This window comes from Hyla sarda, chromosome 6, assembly GCF_029499605.1.
Source record: "Hyla sarda isolate aHylSar1 chromosome 6, aHylSar1.hap1, whole genome shotgun sequence".
In the NCBI taxonomy this organism is placed as follows: domain Eukaryota; kingdom Metazoa; phylum Chordata; class Amphibia; order Anura; family Hylidae; genus Hyla; species Hyla sarda.
Window position 1 is genome coordinate 290522370 of NC_079194.1, and position 26467 is coordinate 290548836.

General features: G+C 45.8%; 1 protein-coding gene, 1 non-coding gene and 1 pseudogene across 8 annotated transcripts in view; 2 read left to right on the forward strand and 1 right to left on the reverse strand.

Annotated features, from left to right (window-relative positions):
* SHANK2 (SH3 and multiple ankyrin repeat domains 2) overlaps nt 1-26467 on the forward strand; it is a 582141-nt gene that overhangs the window by 260538 nt on the left and 295136 nt on the right. For all 7 annotated transcript variants that reach the window (XM_056527699.1, XM_056527698.1, XM_056527700.1 and 4 more), the window contains 2 exons: nt 4856-5162; nt 25796-25953. In XM_056527699.1, coding sequence (XP_056383674.1) covers nt 4856-5162; nt 25796-25953 — 465 coding nt within the window. The remainder of the gene's footprint in view (nt 1-4855; nt 5163-25795; nt 25954-26467) is intronic.
* Nucleotides 19977-20164, forward strand: LOC130277924 (U2 spliceosomal RNA). The gene has a single exon (XR_008845637.1). It is a non-coding gene; the product is annotated as a U2 spliceosomal RNA (small nuclear RNA).
* On the reverse strand, nt 21033-21104 carry LOC130277962 (U2 spliceosomal RNA; annotated as a pseudogene).

Sequence of the window (26467 nt, forward strand, 5' to 3'; positions counted from 1 at the left end):
CGAATTTACTGTAAGTTCGCTCATCTCTAGTTGGCACCCCTGACATTTTTTTAGAAAATGAAGTATTTCTCACAGAAAAGGATTGCAGTAACACATGTTTATTCCCTTTGTGTGTATTGGAACTAAACCAAAAAAGGGAGGAAAAAAAGCAAATTGGACATAATGTCACCAAACTCCAAAAATGGTCTGGACAAAATTATTGGTACCCCTTCAGAATTGTGGAAAATTAAGATTGTTTCAAGCACCTGGGGCAAGTAACTCACCTGGGGCAAGTAACAGGTGTGGGCAATATAAAAATCACACCTGAAAGCAGATAAAAAGGAGAGAAGTTCACTTAGTCTTTGCATTGTATGTCTGTGTGTGCCACAATAAGCATGGACAACAGAAAGAGGAGAAGAGAACTGTCGGAGGACAAAAATTTTGGCAAAATAGTGTATTTTTGGTCACTTTTTATACCATAAAATTTTTTATAAAAAGCCGTCAAAGTCCAATCAAAACAATCATGGTATACGTTAAAAAACTTCAGATCACGGCGCAAAAACTGAGCCCTCATACATCCCCACATGCGGAAAAATAAAAAAGTTATAGGGGTCAGAAGATGACATTTTTAAACATATACATTTTCCTGCATGTAGTTATGATTTTTTCCAGAAGTACGACAAAATCAAACCTGCATAAGTAGGGGATCATTTTAATCATATGGACCTACAGAATAATGATAAGGTGTCATTATTACCTAAAAATGCACTTTGTAGAAATGGAGGCCCCCAGAATTTACAAAATGGCGTTTTTTCTTAAATTTTGTCACACAATGATTTTTTTTTTTCCGTTTCACCGTCGATTTTTGGGTAAAATGACTGATGTAATTACAAAGTAGCATTGGCAGGAAGCTGCACGTGGCCCCTTCCTTTCTGGCAGCCTCTTAGTCTGACTGGGAGCACATGGTATGTGAGCTTTTGCACCTTGTTCACACAGGTGTGGTGCTGTGCGGCGTCCGTTGCTGCCGTGGCGCCGTGTCTATGGGGAGGCGCGGCCTTGGGACTGGTCTGAGTGGCATTGGGGCTGCTCTGCCAGTGGGTCATTCCCCCCGTGGGCACTGGTGTCGCGGCGGTGGGACCCACTCTAAATAGGTGGCCTTGACGTGGCGAGTGGGCTTGTACTTTTTGATCAAAATGTATACTAACAGCCTGTTAGTTTTTGAATTTATGCTGAGAAGCAATTAGATCAAAATACAAATTGTGGATGTGCGACCATGTCTGTTTTCTCTATATGAATTCTCATTTCAAAGTAGAATTGGTGGCACAAAAAATAAGCCACATATGGATTTTTAGGCGCAAAATTTTAAGAATTATGATTTTTTTTTAAAGGTAAAGAGGAAAAAAACGAAAGTGTAAAAACGGAAAGACCCCGGGTCCTTAAGGGGCTATATTGACTATTGACCATAATGGAGCCCATCTTCTCCAATAAGCCTTGGAGGGAAGCACACTGACCTCGCATTCAGCCAATTTTAAACATGTCAAAAAATGTTTTTCCTTGCCAGTAACGCTTACCCTATATTTACAATAGTAAGTATTCTTTGTCCCGAGCCAATTGAAAGCTCACGACAAAGAATACATGCCATAAAGAGGTTATGCCAAAATAAAATTTCCGGAGATACGGTATATCATGGGTAAAAGTTTATCCTCTATTCTGTATGGGGCCCTTCACGTGAAGAGCTGCTCCCGGGGAGAGCCAAGACCATTTAAAGGGGTTCCCAGTGGTCGGACCCCCTCCCCCAACCGCAATCTAAAACTTATCCCCTATCCTTTGGTTAGGAGATACATTTTTTCCCATGATACTTCTTCGGATATGCCTTCTCTACTACTGGTTTCTTGTAGGGATGTCTCAATACCATTTTTTTAAGACCAAGTACAAGTACCGATACTTTTATTCTAGTACTCGCCGATACCAATTACGAGTACTTTTATTTTAAAGGGAATGTGACACCAAGGTTTCTGGTGCTGCTTACTGTGCTGATATTTGGGTTCCTTGTTGTGTACAATGGAGGCAGCTGATGTAGTATGAGCAAATATTTCTCTCTTCTCCATTGGGCAGAACAAAGAATTTGCATTGGCGGCGAGACCGGTGACCACATGGTGAGCAGCGGTAGAAACCGGGTCACCTGACCTATCTACCTATAAATTCAAGTTAGTGCAGGTGACTCTGCTGTAAGATTGCCTTTAATAGTAGGTAGTATCCCCTTGCAGACATTAGCAGCAGCCCCCTATAGACATTAGTAGCAGCCCCCCCTTGTAGACACTGGCCCCCCTTGTAGACAGTGCCCCTCCCCCTTGTAGACAGCAGGCCCCCCTTTTAGTCAGGGCCCCCCCTTGTAGACAGCAGCCCCCCCCCCCCCGCTTTAGACAGCAGGGCCCCCCCTTTAGACATTAGTAGAAGGCCCCCTGTAGACCACAGCCCCCACCCTTGTAGACCAGCGACTGTCCTCTGACGGGTGCTGCCGCTCCGCTGCCCCGTTCTCTCGTCCTCATCATGGTGTTCTATGGAGGAGTATGTGACATACACGTCACTCTGCTTCCTCCGTAGCGTTACGCTGGGCGCAGTGGAGGAGATGGAGTGATGTGTGTGTCACATGCTCCTCCTTGGAACGCCATGATGCGGACAGGAGGACAGGGCAACAGATATTGGATTTTTTATCGGGGACATTTAACGATTCCCCGATACCATGGAAATGGCTAGTATCAGCCCCGATACCGATACTAGTATCGGTACCGGGACATCCCTAGTTTCTTGGCGGTAATGTGTCCGTCCTTGTTGCTTTTCGTTGTTCTTTTTGTTGATACCCTGACAACTTGTTGTAATGCTTGACCTGCGTGTCTTACCATTGTGTGGGAAAAGTTCTTTGTTAACCTACCTGCTTATTTGAGTGTCATTCTTGTTTGTTTTTCAATAAAAATAGATTTGCCATAAAATTGATCCCTATTAACAGAATGGGTCATAAGTATCTGAATGCTGGGGGTCCGACTGCTGGGACCCTATCTATCACTAGAACTGTGGGCTTTGTCCCCCAAGTGACTGGAGTGGTGGGTGAGCAGGTTTTTCTATCTTGGTACATCCCCTTAAACAACAGTAAAATAACAAAAATGATTAATTCTTCACAACCTTTAGTATTCCTTGGTTGAACTTGATGGACGTATGTCTTTTTTTCAACCATAGTAACTATGTAATTACCCTTACATGACTGCTGGCAGGTGAACATGAACACTGTCCATACTGGCATTCCACCAAATACTGGCATTTATCAAAACCTGTGCAGAGGAAAACTTGCCCAGTTGCCCATAGCAACCAATCAGATCGCTTCTTTCATTTTTAAAAAGGCCTTTGCAAAATGAAAGAAGCGATTTGATTGGTTGCCATGGGCAACGTTTCCTTTGCACTGGTTTTGATAAATTTCACCCTATATATTCCAATGAACTTGATAGCTTAATAAACCAAAACAGTTTAGGAGCGGTTTGTCAACCTCCCGACTCCCGATGGGAAAGTATGCCCACATGCCCTTTCTTCCAAATGTTCTTCACCAACACCACCAGATGTCACTTATATAGAAAAACAACATAAATCCAATCAAAACAAACAAAAGAAAGGGAGGGAGGGAGGGACAACCGCTTCTGGGTTCCAAAAAGGAAGGGGTAGGGTCAGGCCTCATTTAAACAGCCCCAGGCTGGGTCCACAGAAAGCCTTGGCTATTTCTGTAAAGCCAACTCCTTGCTTAAAGGGGTACTCCACTGGCCAGCGTTCGGAAAGTAAATGTTCTGAATGCCGTTTTTGTACTGCAGGGGTTGGCCACGCCCCATGTGACATCACAACTATGCCCACTCAATGCAAGTCTATGGGAGGGGGCGTGACGGCCGTCTGACTGAGCAGAAAATACTGCGAAATATCAAGGTAGAAAACTAAAAAATTAGAAAAATAAAGGCAGGGGGTGGTTTATCACGATGGGGGCAGGGAACTGTGAGGATCATAAAATTTAACAAGATCATGACACGTACTCTTTAATGAGGTTAAACTGGTTATTGTACCTGGCCGGTTATAAAGGAAATCGGTTGTAGCCATTTCAGGCCAAAAAACGTCCTGCTGGCAATATCTAATATACTAATCTATTATCTATGCGAGATGCGTAATGCTTGCACAAATATACCAGGTTCAAAATTTTTTGTACCTGGAAACAAAACTTTTTGCATCGATGATTTACTATAGAGTTGCCCGTATACCAAGGAAAACCAACGCTAGAAATCTGACTTCTCGCTGAAAATGTGATCAATTCACGAATATAACGTTAGCCCCCATGCCTCTATATACCTCACCACCATCCATTGGTCTGTAAATATTGAGGCCAGCATTTTTGATGCCCCCAAATGTCTTTCCTATGACCTATATCTTTGTCTTGGGAACCCTATAGACCTTGCCGTATACTCTGCTAATTTTCCAATGTCAGACTAAATAAATCTAAGAGCTCCCTCGGTGCATTTCATTAAATTGTCCAATTTCGCACGTCTGTCAAGGCCGACAATTTCACACGTCTGTCAGTGGATTTCTGCGCTCCCACGTGGGCGTTGTCATTTAACATTTTATTTTTTTATTTTTCTTCTTGGCCTGGTTGTGTCATTAAAATAAGTCGTAAAGCGGAATGCTGCTTTGCAGGTGTTTGGTGGATGACAGGGTAATATGGATTGTCCCCGTTGTTCCTTCAATGCTCTATAGAAGGTGGTAACAATGCTGGGTCCTAGTGCCATCTTATATGTTGTACGTCAGTCTCCAGAATGATCGGTCACACAAAGTATTTTTTGTTTTGTTCCAGTGCCGTTCAGGGAAGCGCCCAGCTACTCTCATCGGAGAAGGGGGCCGCAGCACACCTTGACAGCACCCAGAGTCCTCCTCCGTTCAAACAGCGACAACAACCTGAACGTGAACAATATCCCTGAGTGGTCCGCCGCCTCAGCCTCTTTACACCGCAGCCTCTCACCCCAGCTATTGCAACAGATGCAGAATAATCCAAATGGAACTGTGAAAACTATTGGGAGCTATTCCCAAGTACCACGGAGCCGCTCACCTTCCCTGAACCGCCTAGGAGAGGATGCAAAGAGACAGCAGCACAGACACGTCAGGTATGTTCTGCATGTAGTGTCCGGCTGGGCTTCCTTGGGCCTACATGTATGTTCAATGTAATCGTTGGTGCTATTGTTGTATACACCGGACTTATCATAAATAAGATCTCATAAGTTATTTCTAATAATCCTATAAGAAATAGGACCTAGTGATTAGCTCCAAAGTCATCTCCAACTGGGGTTGTCTTCTGCTGTACCAGTTTTGAGGACCTTCTCGTACCTTGGTGGGCCAGTCAAATTTTTTTTCTCCATCTTCTCCTTTCCGTGCATGAGCATTCACTGATTTTGTGTTCCTATTTCAACTAATATAATATTCACATTCAGCCTGTGGCAATCCAGCATTTGCAAAGCTAGAACTCCCAGCATGCCCTCCCAGCTGCAATCCACAGGTTTGGGATCACTGCTCTAGGATAATATAAGGAGATATATAATGGGGAAAAAACTCCTCTCCTAATCTGCACAGGGCCTGGCACTCCCCAGGAGCGGCGCTTCACGTCCCCAGAAACAAGCGGCACCCGCCGCTTTGCGCAGGTGACATGAAGCACCGCTCCCGGGGAGAGCCAGGGCCCCATACAGGAGATCGCGAGGGGTCCCAACGGTCGGACCCCCTCGCAATTTAAAACTTATCCCCTATCCTTTGGTTAGGGAATACGTTTTTAGTTGATCTGGAATGCATGGGTTGTAAGTCATACTAATTCCTATTTCAAAACAGAAATTAATTTTTCATGCTCCCCACTTTTCCTATAATTCCTTTGGCTTTGCAGAGAGAGGGTGTGAAGTCTCATCACTGCAATTCACCTAATGAGTCCGACCTAATCACCTAGCTAGACTCCAGCAACCAGAAGCCAAAACTGCTGAGACTCATAAGCGTGTTGGTGTCAGTGCAGTAAAAACTTTAGTACAAATGCAATGTGCGAGCACAACTTAAAGACTCCTAAATCTTCATAAAACACCACAGTTGTGATTATAGGTCAAATCACTTTCTTCTCATGGCCGTCACGCCCCCCTCCCATAGACATGAATAGAGGGGGTGTGGCGTGACGTCATGTCCCCAGTCCCGGAAACCTGGAGGTTTCCGAAACTGGAGATTGAGCACACGCATAGAATGCGGGTGCTACAGGGAGATCGCGGGGGGTCTCAGCAGCGGGCCCCCCGCGATCAGACACCTTATCCCCTATCCTTTGGAAAGGGGATAAAATATTTTTGCCCGGAATACCCCTTTAAGGCTCAGTTATGACGACATGCGGTAATCCATGGTAACTATTACAGTTCGCTCATTTTTTAGGCTTCTTCACATCAAAATAAAGAGGAAAAAATATCCCTTTTAATGTGGCAGAGATCACAGCACAGTGAGCACAATGAGTACTGAAGGTGTTTGTGGAAATCTATTATATTCACAACTGTATTGACAGGCCCTATAGATACTCCATAAAGTTTATTTTCTTACTGATTTCAATGTTTAAAAAAAAAAAAACTCTCTAACTCTCACTCCCCCCCTGGCCCGAATGTAACTGGACCTAGGAATAAATCTAGGAGAGGTGTTGCTTTGGCAAAAGCCAGAACTATTTTTTTAGATCCAGCCCTTTGGAGAGAGGGGTGTTGGACTAGAGACGGCCACCACAGCCCTTCTGAAAGTTTCTGCATAAAAGATATCTAGGGATTATCATGTGACCAATAAACCACTCATCTGATGCAATATGCAATCCTCTGATAATACCTGAGTGTATGCTATTATGGCAATGTAATGTTCCAAACTATTATGCAGGTCAAATCACAGTACCCCATACACAGAGGGTTTTCTTAGCCACATGGCTTGGTAGCTAGAACACAGAGACACCGCCGCACAGAACAATCAGGCATCACGCCCCCTCCCATAGACTTGCATTGAACATGAAGAAAAATATAGGGGAAAATTTTTCCAAGCGCTCAGAGAAGTGATTAATAATCTAACACAATGTATTATGGATAAGGACTTACTCCACAGTGGGGGGAAATATTATTAAAATGTATCCCCCCTCCTAGTAGGCACATCAAGCAGATACAGGACCAATGGCAGTCACAGGTTTCCACCCAGGTTACTAACCGATTCCGGACTGAGGTGCTTAAAAAATAAAATAAATCTGCGTTGTAGTTTATACATTCATTCATGGTCATCCGTCTGTGAGATGCGGTTGATGAACCTACAGCATAATTCATAAACATTTACAACCTACGGTATTTACAACCAAAAAGTTATAGGCAGATTTAATAGGCAGGTAGAAATTGTACATGCAACAGACCCCAGAAGCTTCCTCCTACCCCTGGGTATAAATGTGGAGGCAGATTCCTAGGACACGATCAGTGGATCCGCCATGTTGAGTCAAAGGTCCAGCGCAGCCCACCTTATATGAAGGATAGCCTGTATATAACATTATGAAGAGGTAGAGGAGGGCACAAAGGAGTCTTAGTCCAGGAACGTCCACAGCTACATGAAGGGCGACTGAAAACCAATAGAGCCGTATCGGCAATAACTTTGGTACCTATTTTATGGTGATCTCCTTTGGTACCTATTTTATGGTGATCTCCTTTGGTACCTATTTTATGGTGATCTCCTTTGGTACCTATTTTATGGTGATCTCCTTTGGTACCTATTTTATGGTGATCTCCTGCTGCCACTGCGGCATTTGGGTGGAGTGAGTGCTAGTAGTGAAGAATGACTGATCTGCTGTTACCAACTTCTTCTTTTGGGTGAACCTGGAAAATAGGGCACTACACTTCTGCCTTGGAAGGCTGTGAAACTCTATTCCAAGAAGGCATGATTCCATTGCATTCTCATTAAAATGTTTAAATTTTCATACACGTTAGGTAGTATATGTTCACACATAGCAGATATACTGCATATTTGCTGCAGATTTCTTGCAACTTTTCGCTTCCCTATTGAAGTAAATTGGAAAAATCCACAAATTAGTTTCAGTTCTGCAGCAAATCAGTTGCGAATTCACCACGGGTTAATGTAAAAGGAATGGTGGGGTCTGACCACTGGGACCCCCACCAACGACTAAAATGTGGGCCCCATGTTCCCTCGTGTGAAGTGGTACTCAGGCATGGCGACTGCCACTTCATCCACATCCTACAGGACTGATGAAGATAGCAGATAGCATGACTAGGGGATAGGCTATACCACTGTGACCCCAGTAAACCCCTTCTCAAAAATACTCATACACCAGGTTGGTAGAAAAAAGGCCACAGCAGCCCACTTTATTAAATAACATTTGTAACCATATAAATAACCGTGATAACATTTATAATAATTAGGTTAACATTACCCATAACTTTTTAACAGTGCAAGAAAAACAGTGCAATGAAAACAATCCTACAACGACTATCCCAGCGGGAGAGGGACTTGAAGGCCGACTAATCTTCAGTCTCCTACTTTACCCTTGGCCGTATCTCACCTGACCCCAGGGAACCTCTTTCGGAGACCATTTCCCTTTGGGACCGCCCCCGCAGGGATTTTCCACCACCGGCTGGGTACCGCCCCAGCTTCACCATCCTAATCTCTCCAACTCTTCTCCAGATGTCTCCCAATGCCTCCAAGTCCCCCTCCAGCCCCTGCCGCTGCGACAAAGGAACAAACCCCTCCCCCCTCCAGGTTAAAAGGGCGGTGGGCAACTTCCTAGCCCTATTCCCCCAAGCTACCCCCCTTTAACCCCTAGCTAACCTTTCCTTGCTCTAACCTCCCCCTGTCATGGGCCCCTCCTCTCCCATGCTGTCCGATCCAGGGCTTCGGTGCTTGGCTATCCCCGTATGTCCCACACAGAGCAAATAGAGCAGGTTCTTCATAAATGTACTGACCTTTAGGCTGCAGTCTTAATGTACCCACACATCTTATACAGTGGTCCCTCAAGTTACAATATCAATTGGTTCTGGGAAGACCATTGTATGTTGAAACCATTGTATGTTGAGACCAGAACTCTATGGAAAGCTGGTAATTGGTTCTAAAGGCACCAAAATGTCATCCAAAAATAGGAAAAGGTGAGGATTAAAGAAAAATAAGTAGATAACTAATATAGATAAAGCAAATCCTTACATATAAAAGTAATAAAGATCTGCTGGGAGCTGTAAATCATGGTCTATGTCAGTGTTTCCCAAGCAGGGAGCCTCCAGCTGTTGCAAAATTACAACTCCCAGCATGCCCGGACAGCCAAAGGCTGTCCGGGCATGCTGGGAGTTGTAGTTTTGCAACAGCTGGGGACTCCCTGCTTGGGAAACACTGGTCTATGCAGAGGACAGGAGCTTATTCCGGGTCCCATACAGTAAACAAAATGTCCTAAAAAAGTAACATGGAGCCGCCCTCACCTGGTGTCCAAAGGAGCAGCTAACCCTGGCACAGGTAAAGTGTACAGAACATGTTGTACCTCTTTGTACTGTAGGGGGCGCTACCAGACAACAGTCAGTGCATACACTTTTACCAGTAAATTGCCCATTCTCATTGGTCAGTTCTTCCGGCCACTGACACGTTTCAAAGATCTGGACAGCCCGTAACATTGCATCTTGAGTCTGGTTTCAACTTACAATGGTTCAGAAAAGACCATTGTATGTTGAAACTATTGTATGTTGAGGAATCACTGTACTAAATATCTGCTGCTGCTGTGTCTGCCGACTAAGGTGTATGGTGACATCCTGACTCTATACCGACAGGTTGAAGGATTGGGCGTGCGGGATTTTCACCACCCGACTCTTTTATTCTGAGAGAAATAAATCATCAGAGCTGTCTATCTGCATCTTACCTAACGTTTTTACAGTGGTCCCTCAAGTTACAATATTAATTGGTTCCAGGACGACCATTGTATGTTGAAACCATTGTATTTTGATACCAGAACTCTATGGAAACCTAGTAATTGGTTCTAAAGGCTTAAAATGTCATCCAAAAATAAGAGTGAGGATTAAAGAAAAAATAAGTAGATAACTAATATAGATAAAGCAAATCCTTACATATAAAAGTAAGAAAGATCTGCTGGGAGCTGTAATCACTGTCTATGTCAGTGTTTTCCAAGCAGAGAGCCTCCAGCTGTTGCAAAACTACAACTCCCAGCATGCCCGGACAGCCGAAGGCTGTCCGGGCATGCTTAGAGTTGTAGTTTTGCAACAGCTCGGGGCACCCTGCTTGGGAAACACTGGTCTATGTAGAGGACAGGATCTTCTTCGGGGTCCTGTACAGTACATGCAATGTCCTAAAAAAGTAACATGGAGCCGCCCTCACCTGGTGTCCAAAGGAGCAGCTAACCCTGGCACAGGTAAAGTGTACAGAACATGTAATACCTCCCTGTACTGTAGGGGGCGCTACCAGACACCAGTCAGTGCATACACTTCAGTAATACAGGTAAAGAGTACAGAACATGTAATACCTCCCTGTACTGTAGGGGGCGCTACCAGACATCAGTCAGTTCATACGCTCCAGAAATACAGGGTGTTTTACCAGTAAATTGCTCATTCTGACACGTTTCACAGATCCCGACTGTCTGTACATTGTATGTTGAGTCTGGTTTCAACTTACAATGGTCCAGAAAAGACCTTTGTATGTTGAAACTATTGTATGTTGAGGCCATTGTAAGTTGAGGGATCACTGTATGTATGGCTTGTTGATGGTGTATGGCCACCTTTAGTTGTTATTGGCCTATACTGTAACTCTGTGCACATTATATGGATTAAATTGCCTCTTGGGGAGATCTCAGAGTAGAAGCAACATGGTGCCTAAAGCTTAGTGTGACAAACCTACATGGACACGTGTTGCAGTGCAGGGTTCCATTATTGACCCTATATTCAGTACATGCCCCTTCTTAATCTCCATATTTCTTTTTTTTTTATCGTCTCTCCGAATATCCACCCGTCTTCTTTCTTCCACGACCCCTTTTTAATATTGATATAAAACCTTCAGTTGCCTTCCCCCGGTGACATTGCTGAAAGGTTAAAATAAAGAAACCCAGCGGCAGATCTCTACCTGTGGCTCTATTTTTGGCTCGCTTCCATTTCTCCGGTAAGGCAGGGCTGTGATATGTTAATGTATTCTGTCTTTAGCTCTTTAGTAAACGCTAAGGCATTAATACGGCAATAAAACAGAGAGCAAGAAATAAAATGCCAAACAGAATCTTTCTGGGGACGTGATCTTTCGAGGATGGCATTCCTGGCGTAATGCATGCAGCGGCGCCGCGTGCTGGGTCCTGTCTAAATAATTCCTCAGCAGTGAGATGGAGATGGATAAACTCTTCTCATAGGAGAGGCAGCTATTGGACAAATGAGGTCTTATTACTGGAGAGGAAGTTCAGGGTAAAGCAATGATTTGATACGAACAAGACCGTTCACTGACAGCTAACATATTCTCAGTGCAGCTGTTACTGCACTACAACTCCCATGGTGCCAAGCTGGCAGAGAAGATTTTACTTCATAGGGAACGTTGCACACACCTGTTTTGCAAGTAAGGCAGCTGGACCTGTTCTTAAACAGCCCTAGGAGAGGGCAAATGTTATCTTTATTATGTATTCGTGAGGAGCGGCCAAAAGTTATAGACAGACGGATTTGACAATTTAAGGGGTGTTAAAGGGGTAGACCAGTGGTGAAAAACTTATCCCCTATCCTAAGGATAGGGGATAAGTTTGAGATCGCGGGGGGTCCGACTGCTGGGGCCCCCTGCGATCTCTCTGTACGGGGCCCCGGTGTGAGGTGGTTTTTTGCGCCCCCGTAGATCCATCCGCCCGCTCCTCCCCCAGCTCTCCGAACATTTCCGAAGCTAGAACTGGGGGAGGGCAGAGCAAGGGGAGGGAGGAGGTTCACGCCCCCTCCCTCATCTCCCCTCCCTGAGCTCGGCTGGACGCAGATCTCTACGGCACGCCCCCTCCCTGAGGACATAGATCTCCGCGGCAGGTCCCCTCCCTCATCTCCCCTCCCTGAGGACATAGAGCAGTGCTCCCAATGAGCTCTATGTGTAAAGGGGGACATACTGCACAGGCTAAAGGGGGACATACTGTACGGGCTAAAGGGGGACATACTGCATGGGCTAAAGAGCCTGTGCAGTATGTCCCCCTTTACACATAGAGCTCATTGGGAGCACTGCTCTACGTCCTCAGCTCGGGGAGATGAGGGAGGGGACCTGCCGTGGAGATCTATGTCCTCAGGGAGGGGAGATGAGGGAGGGGACCTGCCGTGGAGATTTACATCCTCAGGGAGGGTAGATGAGGGAGGGGACCTGCCGTGGAGATCTATGTCCTCAGGGAGGGGGCGTGCCGTAGAGATCTGCGTCCAGCCGAGCTCAGGGAGGGGGCGTGTACCTCCTTCCTCCCCTTGCCCCAGCTCTAGCTTCGGAAATGTTCGGAGAGCTGGGGGAGGAGAGGACGCATGGATCTACGGGGGCGCAAAAAACCACCTCACACAGGCTCTCCGCCCAGATAGCGGGTGTTGACCCCGCACGAAGCGGCGGCCGACACGCCCCCTCAATACATCTCTATGGCAGAGCCGGAGATTGTCGAAGGCAGCGCTTCGGCTCTGCCATAGAGTTGTATTGAGGGGGCGTGTCGGCCGCCGCCTCGTGCGGAGGTCGACACGCCCCCTTCCCGCGGGCTGTCGGGGCTCCGTACAGGAGATCGCAGGGGGCCCCAGCGGTCGGACCCCCCGCGATCTGCAACTTATCCCCTATCCTTAGGATAGGGGATAAGTTGCTCACCACTGAGTCACCACTGGACTACTCCTTTAAGGGCTTATGGAAGACTAAGTGCAGTGTTTCCCAACCTGGTTGTCTAGAGCTGTTGCAAGACTACAACCCCCAGCATGCCCGGTCAGCCTCTGGTTGTCCGGGCATCCTGTGAGTTGTAGTCTTGCAACAGCTGGAGGCACACTAATTAGGAAACGGTGACTTAGAGGAGAGGGTCGCCTGCTTGGGACCCAACTTATATGGGCCAGAAAGAAGAGCAGCAAACACGCAGCAGCTCACACTCGGGTAGACTCTCTAGCCATCCATGTGTTTTTGGCCTCTGCTTAACGTACACACTATGAAAAGCTCCTGCCATAAGGTGTACATTTAGAAGCTAGAGGCCATGACGCGTCATACAGTGGAATCTCTCATAGAGATGTGGTGCACTACCTGGGTGTTGTACGCTGGGCAAGAAAGACACCAGATTACGGAAACCTGCCTTTTACTGAGGTGAGGATAGATGTTGTAATCCTTTACAATACAGATCAGAGCAGGGGAGATGCAAAGTAACCCTGTGGATCTTGTTGCCTTGCTGGGACTTGTAATAGTTTTCACTTGATTGAATATTAGTTACTGTAGACTTTTAGGCTTTAGAGTTGTGACTTGAGACCACCCACACTGAGCTGAGACTAACTGTAGTGCTTCCCCGGAATTAGCTTACCACCAGGCTTGGACTGTAGACTTTGGGACCAAGAGTTGCCTGAGGCTTTCTATATCCTGCTATCCTAGACTTCCAGACTGGACCTGTGCGGCGGGTTACTTGTGAATGCATGGTTACAGACTTTTACAGGGCGCCTTCAGATTACCACAGACTTATTCTCACTCCTCTCCATACCTCATCTCTCTTCCACTCCATACACTGACTAGCTCCTCCCCTCTACATTTCTTAAGGCTTTTGCCTGGGGCACCCCATTGAGCATTAGGATCACATGGATTACTCTTCATTAGCTCCCTAAACCCCGGATCCGGTGTCCCGCTCCGATGTCCATCATTTAACTGGTTAAATACTGTGATCTGTACAGATCACACCATTTAAACATTAAATGCCACAATCCCTGGTGTCTAGAGGTCACATCACCCCGGGGGTGCTATGGGTTGCTAGGTAAGCCCGAGGCCTTACCTGGTCTTTGGCGTCTTTCCTGGCTTTGTGAATGGCCACACGTTATGTTGAATAGATGCAGTCGATGTCAATGCAGCATTGGTAATATCATACATCACATAGGATAGGGGATAAAATGTCTGATAGTGGGGGACCGCCACTGGAAACCCCTGCAATCTCTGCCAATTTAAAAATAAAAATAAAAAAGCAATCCTCCAATTCCTTGGTTGAAATAAAACTCGTTCCATTTCATGTATACGTTTCTAATGCAGACTTGTGTCGCCATGACTACAGACTACAAACAAACCTGTGTGTAGTCTGATATACTCCCATCTTGCTAACCTTCATTCAGTATGGAAGGCTATAGAGCAGCATTTGCCATCCAGTGTCTCCAGCTGTTACAAAACTACAACTCCCAGCATGCCGAAGGCTGTCCGGGCATGCTGGGAGTTGTAGTTTTGCAAAAGCTGGTGGGGAAACAAAGACAAACAGTAAGGACAAAAATTCCAATTCTGGATTAATGTTGATCAATTCCAATTCCGGACTAATTGCTGTCAATGGGGACGGCGCATGTCCGCGCAGGCATAGTTCGACAGCGTCGTCTTTTCATGGAATATTTACCCGTAGATAACCCAAATTTAACCCCCACCCCCAGAACTGTAAAAACCATGCCCTCTTTCCTCCGTCTCCTGATGGTATTAAAGGTTTGGTCAGGTTACTAGCCATCGGGACGACCATATTATGGGACCCAATATGATAGCGTCCTGTTTCCAGGTGCTCCCGATATAGAATTTCATTCATATGTACCACGTGACGATCTATGTCACCAGCATAATTAATAAGCCTGTAGCACTATATGTAATGTAAATGAAGGCTGGTGAGCTCCTCCGTGTCAGATGTCATGATGTTTTGACAGATAATAACTATTCACTATTCACATAAATCTAGTTATATGCAGATAGAGGAGAGTGGCGTACATGGATTTTGCTGTTCATGTTGGGGATAAATTTTAAGGATTGATTGTAACCCCTCCCCATACCCTTTAAGACCATATAGAAGTCATTTGAACTCCCCTTTTATTAACCAGAATAGAAATCGGCTCTAGTGGACTTGGTGTATTACATGGACACCCCATTCATCTACATCAACACCCGAGTAGTCAGTGACCGACCGCTACAGCCTAACAAGCTCACACCATTGCCTGAACCCTGGTTATCCTTTAGGAGATAATCTGCACACTAGCAGACTAGGCAAGCTTGATGTATAGAAGCTCATATGTACAGTATATTGTTGGATGTTAATTCTTAGGAAGTGCTCCTTAAAAGGGTACTTCGCTGGAAAACATTATTATTATTTTTTTTTAAATCAACTGGTCCCAGAAAGTTAAACAGATTTGTAAATTACTTCTTGTCTATGCTGTGAAGATATGAGATGTGCAGCACCTGAAACTACGGATACTGGAAGCCTGTGCTAGCATTTCTCCTGCGGTGTATATAGTAGTATATAGCAGTGTATACGGATACTGGAAGCCTGTGCTACCATTTCTCCTTCGGTGTATATAGTAGTATATAGCAGTGTATACGGATACTGGAAGCCTGTGCTCGCATTTCTCCTGCGGTGTATATAGTAGTGTATAGCAGTGTATACGGATACTGGAAGCCTGTGCTAGCATTTCTCCTGAGGTGTATATAGTAGTATATAGCAGTGTATATGGATACTGGAAGCCTGTGCTAGCATTTCTCCTGCGGTGTATATAGTAGTATATAGCAGTGTATACGGATACTGGAAGCCTGTGCTAGCATTTCTCCTGCGGTGTATATAGTAGTGTATAGCAGTGTATACGGATACTGGAAGCCTGTGCTAGCATTTCTCCTGCGGTGTATATAGTAGTATATAGCAGTGTATATGGATACTGGAAGCCTGTGCTAGCATTTCTCCTGCGGTGTATATAGTAGTATATAGCAGTGTATACGGATACTGGAAGCCTGTGCTAGCATTTCTCCTGCGGTGTATATAGTAGTATATAGCAGTGTATACGGATACTGGAAACCTGTGCTAGCATTTCTCCTGCGGTGTATATAGTAGTATATAGCAGTGTATACGGATGCTGGAAGCCTGTGCTAGCATTTCTCCTGCGGTGTATATAGTAGTATATAGCAGTGTATACGGACACTGGAAGCCTGTGCTAGCATTTCTCCTGCGGTGTATATAGTAGTATATAGCAGTGTATACGGATACCCGCATTGATATACTATAGCTTGAAGCCTTGTCACGGTGCTCCTTCATTATTTTATTATCTATAAATTTTTTTAGCTATTTCCTTATCCAATAAAGGATCAGAAATAGTCGTCATCCCTTACAGGAAAGAGACCGCTACAAATGCAGTTCTGATGGCATCTTCAGATATATGTGGTCCGGAACATACCCTTTGGAGAGATGTGCAGGACCAAAAGAAATTGTTCGGATGCGTTACTTCTCAACAAAGAGATTGGGGACCTATCTGATAGACTCAGACAAAGGGGGTAGGGATCGACCGATTATCGGCCGATAATCACGATTTTGGTCATTATCGGTATCGGCAATTACCTTGCCGATAATGCCCAGCCCCCCGCACCGCCCCACGACCGAAACCCCCCCCCCCCCCGACCCGCTGCACGGCGACTGCCCCCCCAGACCCGCCGCACCGCGTTGCACCCCCATCGCCCCGGCCCCATTGCCTCCCCCATCCCCGGTTTTATAATTACCTGTGCCCCGGGCCCACGCTACTTCTGGCTTCTGCTGCGTCCAACGTTAGGCTGTGCACAATGACGAGTGACATGACGTGCGCAACGTCGCCATCAGTGCGCATAGTGACAGCTTAGCAGGACGCCACCGGAGCCAGATGTAGAGTGGACCCTGGGAACAGGTAATTATAAAACCGGGGTTGGGGGAGGCAATGGGGGCGGGGCGGTGCAGTGGGGGGTGCGACGCGGTGCGGTGGGGGGGAGCGTTGTCAGTGATAGGACTCAGGACCCCCGGACAGGCAGGGGGAGAGAAGCGGGTGGCGGTGGCGGCCTATGGCACCGCCCGCTTTAAATCAATGATCTGCAGCGGTGTCGCGGGGGGAAAAATAGCCGATAACTTATACCGGAATATTGGTATAAGTTATCAGCTATCGGCCCTAACCTCCACCGATTATCGATATCGGCCCTAAAAAAACGATATCGGTCGATCCCTAAAAGGGGGTACTCGGAGGAGTGTCGGGCCAGGGCACATAGTAAGGTAGATCTGATAGATAGAAAAAATCTTATATTCTATTCTAACGGACATACACAGAGACAGCAAAATGATAAACAGAGAAAAAAAAATGTATTACACCATACAGTGCCCACGGCTGTCCGGGAATGCTGGGAGTTGTAGTTTTGCAACATCTGGAGGTCCGCAGTTGAAGACCACTGCACTAAGGTTTTTTTTTCCGTAACATTTAATTGTCTCCTAACTCCCACTAACTGACATATAACAATTTAATGCCCCTTCTCCTGTTAGGCTGGCTTCACACCACGTTTTTCAAATACGGTTACCGCATACGGTTTTCCGCAAAAAAAAACGTATGGCAAAAACCGTAGGCAACCTTATACAACCGTATGACTCCAAATTAAAACGTATACGGTTTTTCCCCATACGGTTCTATCCGTTTGTCTCAGTTTTTGCCAACGGTTTTGCTATTTTGTTGGAATTAGATTTCCAGCAATTTAATAAAGTTACTATTGTTCTATTGAAATTCCAATCTGCGCATGTGTCAACTCCAAAAACGAATTAGAAAAACTGTGTGCAACCGTATTCTGAAATTCTGTGTACGGTTCTCATAGACAACAATGTTAAAAGAACCGCATACGGTTCGCATACGGTTTTCCAACCGGAGGCAAAAACGTGGACAACAGCGTTTTTGCCTACGGTTGAAAAATCGGCAAAGCCGTATCCGAGGCAAAACCGATGCAACTGTACACAACATTTGGAATACGGTTTACAATGCATTCTCTATGCATACGGTTTCGGATACGGTCGTATAAGTTTTTTTGCGGAAAACCGTATACGGTTAACATATTTGAAAAACGTGGTGTGAACCCAGCCTTACAACGCTTGTGCATATAAGCCGTAATTCAGACCCGAAGTGTGAAGAGACCTCATGTTCCTGGTTTCAGAATGTATTGCTTTAAATGGTCACTCTCGTTAAAACTAATTTTTGCTATTGCACTCCTTATGGTAAATAAAAAATATTTCTAATATACTTCTGTTTAAAAAAAAATTACGTTTTATTTGTGCTTAAAAAAAGCTCAAGAGCACATTTCCCCCCATCTCATACACAGACTTTGGACCGAAGCCCAAACACAAGAAGTGCAGCCTGGAGTGCTGAGGGGGGGGGGGGGGGGTCCAACCAACAGCATATGGCAGTGAAGTGTGAGAGAAGCTGTGATTGGATGATGCTGGACACACACCCACAGCACTCCAGGCTGCACTTCCTGTGTTTGGACTTCGGTCCAAAGTCTGTGTATGAGATGGAGGAAAATGTTTGCTTGAGCTTTTTTAAGCACAAATAAAACTTCATTTTTTTTTAAACAAAGTATATTAGAAATAGTTTTTATTCACCATAAGGAGTGCAATAGCAAAAAATAGTTTTAATGAGCGTGCCCATTTAAATATCCATGTCTGGTTTTCCCTGTGATTTCACAAGGTTTTAATGTTATGATGTAACAGGTCATGTGACCATATACCTGGTTAAATTTCTGAATACAACATGCAGTTAAAATAGTCTACGATTTAAGCACCTGACAGTGCGAAACGCATCAGACGTTCCTGCTCTGTGTTGTGACTCCTTGAAAAAGCAACAATTAAAAGAGTTGTCCAGTGGTGAACAACTTATCCCCTATCCTAAGGATAGGGGATAAGTTTGAGATCGCGGGGGGTCCGATCGTATTGAGGGGGCGTGTCGGCCGCCGCTTCGTGCGGAGGTCGACACCCGCTATCTGGCCGGAGAGCCTGGCCCCCATACAGAGAGATCACAGGGGGCCCCAGCGGTCGGACCCCCCGCGATCTCAAACTTATCCCCTATCCTTAGGATAGGGGATAAGTTTTTCACCACTGGACTACCCCTTTAAGCAAATGTTTCACGCATACCTAGTGCCGGACATTCTCCTTTTGATACTGTACTGATGGTGAATTTAGATTGTGAGCCCCAAGAGTAGTTATACACCTCCTCTGTGGCACACATTGCGTTTTTTTCCTTTTTTTTGCTGTCGTTGTCCCAACATTTTGGCAAATATATTGACCTGTATAAAGTAGGCCCTGGATTCCCTCTATTTTATTTTATCTAAGAGCCGAGGAACGTGCTCTCGAATCACCCAAAGTGTAAGAAAAAGTGCAAGTGTGTTACACTTAAAAAAAAAACGTGCACAGAGGATGCGGTCTATCGCAAGCCCTTCTCCAATAGAAGAGAGGCCCCCCAACAAACCTTACCCTTCGCCTCCGGACCAAAAGGTACCTGTGAGGTTCCAGGTTCGATGTCCCTTTTCGCCGAAGCTACTAAGGGACCACAAATTCTCCCGGCATCCCCCTAGGCGTTAGCCAAGGTATTTGCCCGCAGAGCCGATAACGGTAGGTACCCTGCCAAAGCAGGAGTACCTGGGGTGTTTGCAGGGAGGTGCGGAACCTAATGGCCACACACACACCTCCCCTAGACCGCTAGGAGGGACACCCAGAAGGGCTACTGGATCCTAACAATCCTGTGGACACACAACACGCAAAAAGTGACACAGTGAGACAAAACTAAATAAATAAGTGAATGTGCGCAGATATACTGCCCGGACATCCGGCTGGATCTATAAAAATATCTCTGATCCTAGCCAGAAGGCCGGGATTCAAGAGGTGAGTGCCACAAGGTGAAGAGATCATGGTGCCCGTGCTTCCACTCAGTGAGCCTATTCTCCCAGTGAGTTTCGGCACCTCGGGGTCACCACTCGCTTCTCAGCCTTTTGGCTAAGATCAAGTGTAGTATCTGTTCTTATCAGTTTTTCATGCCGGTGTACGGTGACGCCGGTATGGGGCTGGTGGGGATGGGTGCTGCATGGAGGATGCAGGTGTACCAGGGCTTTCCGGGGCTGGTTCTGAGGAATCAGCTCGACGGCTGCCCCGATGTGACCTGTTCCCTCCGGGTCTCGCCATGAGGCTGAGAGGGTCTAGAGCCGAGGTACTTTTGTGCCTCGGGGAGTGGTGACCCCGAGGTGCCGAAACTCACTGGGAGGATGGACTCACTGAGTGGAAGCACGGGCACCATAATCTCTGCACCTTGTGGCACTCACCTCTTGATTCCCGGCCTTCTGGCTAGGATCAGAGAAATTTTTATAGATCCGGCCGGATGTCCGGGCAGTATATCTGCACACAGTCACTTATTTATTTCTTTTTTTGTCTCACTGTGTCACTTTTTGCGTGTTGTGTGTCCACAAGATTTTTCAGGATGCGGTAGCCCTTCTGGGTGTCCCTCCTGGCGGTCTAGGGGAGGTGTGTGTGGCCATTAGGTTCCGCACCTCCCTGCAAACACCCCGGGTACTCCTGCTTTGGCAGGGTACCTACCGTTATCGGCTCTGCGGGCAGATACCTTGGCTAACGCCAAGGGGGATGCCGGGAGCATTTGTGGTCCCCTAGTAGCTTCGGCGAAAAGGGACATCGAACCTGGAACCTCGCAGGTACCTTTTGGTCCGGAGGCGAAGGGTAAGGTTTGTTGGGGGCCTCTCTCCTATCGGAGAAGGGCTTGCGATAGACCGCATCCTTTGTGCACGTTTTTTTAGTGTAACACGTTTGCACTTTTTCTTGCACTTTGGGTGAATCGAGAGCACGTTTCTCGGCTTTAAAAAAAAAAAAAAAAAGTACCTCGGCTCTAGACCCTCTCAGCCTCATGGCGAGACCCGGAGGAAACAGGTCACATCGGGGCAGCCGTCGAGCTGATTCCTCAGAACCAGCCCCGGTACACCTGCTCCCTACCATGCAGCACCCATCCCCACCAGCCCCACAACAGTGTGATTGTCCACCGACATGAAACTGATAACAGATACTACACTTGATCTTAGCCAAAAGGCCGAGAAGGGTCCTGGATTCCCTCTACCTGTACATCATCACCTGGCACAGACTCTTCAGGGGTGATTTATAGGACAAGTGAGCTCCAGCGGCTGGCATCCTCAGGCACGTATTAGGCAGACACGTATATCAGGCACGTCGCCCTCTGCAGCGCCTCTAATTCCCATTCACATATTCACACTCTCTAGACATTTGGCCACTTTCTAATAAATTTTATTTTTTGTTTTTGCTCTGGTACAAAGAAGAATAAATATGGAGGTCACAGCCAGCTCTAGTCTATAGGGAGCGACCCCCAGAGACTTCTGGGAAATAAACTACTCAGATTATGCAGATCAGCTCATTGTAGCTCACCGCATACACATTTACCTCATCTTCAGGGAGTTGAGATTTCTTAGTATTTCTCCCGGCAATCTGCTAATTCACAGCGCACAGAATCGCTTACAGAAATGCCTGCTTGTTGGTTTGTCCTTTTCTCTAATGGAAAAGACTGAGGGTACAGGAGGGGATCAGTCTCGGCTACAGCATCTGCACAGGGTTATGATGGACATTTATAAAGAAGCACTCTGGGTTTATTTTTGTTTTGTTTTTTTGCCCATACCATTGGGATGCCGGGAGCATTTGTGGTCCCTTAGTAGCTTCGGCGAAAAGGGACATGGAACCTGGAACCTCACAGGTACCTTTTGGTCCGGAGGCGAAGGGTAAGGTTTGTTGGGGGCCTCTCTCCTATCGGAGAAGGGCTTGCGATAGACCCCATCCTCTGTGCATGTTTTTTTAGTGTAACACGTTTGCACTTTTTCTTGCACTTTGGGTGATTCGAGAGCACGTTCCTCGACTCCCCATCACTAGTCCTACAGCACCATCGGTTTTATCCCAGTACTGCTGCATCTATACATTTCATGACTGTAATTTGGTCATGTAATCACCAGTCTGAAAAAATATATATATACACTTAAAGGGGTATTCCAGGATCTTTTTTTTATTTGACTGTGCTACAGGGGCTGTAAAGTTAGTGTAGTTCATAATATAGTGTCTGTATCTGTGTGTGACGGTGGTCTCGCAATTCTTCTGTGATTATCGCCCCAATATTTATTTTTAACAGCATACAAAATTACTCATATCTCGGGATTTCCCAGGTTGCAGTTTGTCGAGACCTGACATCACTAGTCAGGTGTTCAGAGGGAGCCTGTCCTTCTTCAACTTTGCAACAGCTGTAGGCCCCCTGGTTAGAAAACACCGTGTTTCAATGGGTGTGGTGGCTGATGTGTGGGAGGAAGGAAAGTGATCTCATACTTGCAAGCATGGAATTGTGGGATGTGTAGTTTAGATAACAAAATGCAACAGGAAATGCCCAGTTCTGGCAGGTAAATACTAAAATCACCTATTGGTGGATAACCCTTTTAATGTGAGAAAGAGAATGTCATACTTGGGTTCTGTCATACTTGGGTTCTGCCAAAACAAGCACTTAGTTTGCCCTCACTGACAATTCATTCACTTCCTCCCTGAGTCTGCTGTGCTGGGTCTCTTTATCCGAATAACTGCAGGCTGCTCTGTAACCCTCTCCCCTCTGTTTTCATGCTGCAGTCTGATAGGAAAGGAGTGAGCACAGAGCAGTGCTAGTTCCGCCCTCACTTCCGGACGAGATTATGTTTTAGAGGGTATGGGGACCCCTAGTGGTCTTTTTTTTTTATTAGCCATGATTTCCTTAAATAAAGATATTTTATTTATTTATTTCTTATTTATTACTTTTCTTTTTTTTCTTTTTTTTTTTTTTCTTGAAGTATGTTTGAAATGTTAAAGGGGTACTCCGGCACTTAGACATCTTATGTCCTATCCAAAGGATAGGGGATAAGATGCCTGATCACGGGGGTCCCGCCGCTGGGGACTCCCGTGATCTTGCACGCCGCACCCTGTTAAAATCAGTCCCCGGAGCGTGTTCGCTCCGGGTCTGATTACTGTCGATCACGGGGCTGAAGCTTTGTGATGTCACGGCTCCGCCCCCGTGTGACATCACGCTCCGCCCCCTCAATGCAAGCCTATGGGAGGGGGCCATCACACCCCCTCCCATAGACTTGCATTGAGGGGCGGGGCATGATGTCACACGGGGGCAGAGTCGTGATGTCACGCTCTTTCGCTCGCGTGGTAGGGATCCGAAGCCTCCAGCTTTGCCGGAAGCCGTTGAGGTTGGTGCTGCAGCCGAGATCCCGGGGGTCCCCAGCGATCTGACATCTTATCCCCTATCCTTTGGATAGGGGATTAAATGTCTAGGGGCGGAGTACCCCTGTAATGTTTTGCCAAGATGTACAACATGTAAAAAGTTTTTGAATCTGACAGCGCATATGTAGAAACTACTTGAACGTACATAACGTAATTTCCATTGACCTCCTCTCCTGTGCAGACCAGGACCAGCTAGGCTCCCCAGTAGTGTTTTTTTTTTTATTATAATACAGAAAATTCTCATTTCCGACCGTCCCTCCAGCAGATTCTATTCTATTATTCACTTATGAACCTACGGCACTGCCTGCAGGCATCGGGGTGCGCTTTTTAATAGCTCTCTAGTCATATTCTTCTTTTTTAATGTAATTATTAATACGTTTCCGTCTCTCGGTGGGGAGCGCGCGCATGCTTCACTGACGATTTATTGGAAAATAAATTGAAAATAAACATTATATTATATGTATTTTTCTTTAAATTATAAGGAACTAACCACTTTCACATATTGTGTGCATTCTGGAAATTAAATGACTTGGCGGGATTAGTTCCAGTAAATGTATGCAGATTGCATTCTGTGGTAGAGTGCGGTGCAGTCTTTTATGGGCTGTAACAGTGTCCGCGAGAACGCGGCGGATGTGCATAATCTGCCGTGACTTTGTGTACGGCCTCTATGAGAGTGTATTCCAACCTGGGTGCCTCCAGCTGTTGCAAAACTACAACTCACAGCATGCCCGGACAGCCTTTGGCTGTCCGGGCATGCTGAGAGTTGTAGTTTTGCAACAGCTGGAGGCACCCAGGTTGGGAAACACTGCTCTTTGGCTTCCCATTCCATATGGACTTAACCGTACATTCCTGTTAAATAGGTTTTATTTAGACTTAATGCCAACTTACGTGACTAATAATGTAAGTCCGTGGGACCGCTCTGCTAACATAGGCACAAAGCAAGAGAAGCACGCTGCCGCTCGTTCTACTGATCGCTCAGGGTCTGAAAACTTAGCCCCTTACCCGGTGTTTCCCAACAACGTGCCCCCAGTTGTTGCAAAACTACAGCTCCCAGCTGAGAGTTGTAGTGATGCAACAGCTGGAGGCACCCTGTTTGGGAAACACTGCTCTATATTCTCAGACGCCCTCTGGGCATGCTGTGAGTTGTAGTTTTGCAACAGCTGGAGGCACCTTGGTTGGAAAACACTGCCCTAGCTGATAAAAACTTATGACATGTCCCTAGGACAGGTACAAAGTTCTGTATATTGACACATACACTTTTTAAATATATCCGTCCGTGTTGTGTCTAAAACTCCTATGTAGACTGTTTCCATGGTAACAGACTACACACAAACCCTGTGTAGTCTGGCTCTGCAGTCATATTTTCTTTTATCTGTCCTTCACCTCTGGCAAAGGTACCATATGAACATAAGCACAAAGTAAGGGACAAATGGAAAAAGTATAAATTTGCAAAGTAGGTATTACAGTTTAGGAGAACAATATAGGAGCTGTAGAGACAAAACTAAAGGAAGTATTTAATAAAGACCTATTGCAAAGTTGCTTTGTTTTAGAATATTTCTAGCTCAGTGTTTCCCAACCAGGGTGCCGCCAGCTGTTGCAAAACTACAAACTCCCAGCATGCCCGGACAGCAAAGTAGGTATTACAGTTTATGAGGACAGGAGCTGTAGAGACAAAACTAAAGGAAGTATTTAAGAAAGACCTATTGCAAAGTTGCTTTGTTTTAGAATATTTCTAGCTCAGGGTTTCCCAACCAGTGTGCCTCCAGCTGTTGCAAAACTACAATCTCCCAGCATGCCCGGAGAGCAAAGTAGGTATTACAGTTTAGGAGAACAGGAGCTGTAGAGACAAAACTAAATTAAGTATTTAATAAAGACCTATTGCAAAGTTGCTTTGTTTTAGAATATTTCTAGCTCAGTGTTTCCCAACCAGGGAGCATCCAGCTGTTGCAAAACTACAAACTCCCAGCACGCCCGGACAGCAAAGTAGGTATTACAGTTTAGGAGAACAGGAGCTGTAGAGACAAAACTAAAGGAAGTATTTAATAAAGACCTATTGCAAAGTTGCTTTGTTTTAGAATATTTCTAGCTCAGGTGTTTCCCAACCAGGGTGCCTCCAGCTGTTGCAAAACTACAAACTCCCTGCATGCCCGGACAGCAAAGTAGGTATTTTAGTTTAGAAGAAAAGACACTGTAGAGACAAAACTAAAGGAAATATTTAATAAAGACCTATTGCAAAGTTGCTTTGTTTTAGAATATTTCTAGCTCAGGCGTTTCCCAACCAGGATGCCTCCAGCTGTTGCAAAACTACAAACTCCCAGCATGCCCGGACAGCCTTTGGCTGTCCGGGCATGCTGGGGTTTGTAGTTTTGCAACAGCTGGAGGCACCCCAGTTGGGAAACCCTGTTCTAGCTGTATGTATCTTATAGAACTCTATGTAATGTATATGACTTTATGTCCTTATGATCGTCTTTTTTTGTGTGTGTTTTTCAGTCCTGGTCCCAACAAGGAGGTGGCCACTGCTGTGGATTACCAAGGTCCAAAGCGCAAGCTGTACAGTGCATTACCCGGGAGGCATTTTATTGTGGTAAAACCGTATCAACCTCAAGGAGAAGGCGAGATTCCACTGCACAAGGGTGACAGGATTAGGGGTAAGATTCGTGTTAATCTTTGATTAAAAGGGTTTTTTTCCACAGTATACATGGAAATAAGCATTTTGATTACAAAATCTGTTTCTGTTATGAGATAGCGCCCCCTGCTGTTCCTTACTCTGCTTGTTTCTGTGTCCACCTTCTGTAAACGTACAAGTTCCATGGTGGGCATTTTTCTTTTACATTTTTTGGGTTAACCTCACTCACTGTAATATGAAGGATATAAAGGATCTGGGGCCTGTTCACACCATGGGGGAGATTTATCAAAACCTGTCCAGAGAAAAAGCTGCTGAGTTGCCCGTAGCAACCAATCAGATCACTTCTTTCATTTTCAACAAGACGTCTGCAAAATGAAAGAAGCGATCTGATTGGTTGCTATGGGCAACTGGGAAACTTTTCCTTTTGATAAATCTCCCCCATGATTTGGTGTTTTTACGTTGAGCTATACGTAGGCTTCATGCCAGCCATCTACCAAAACAGGTTGCCAACGTATAGCCCAACGTTCCCAATCGCA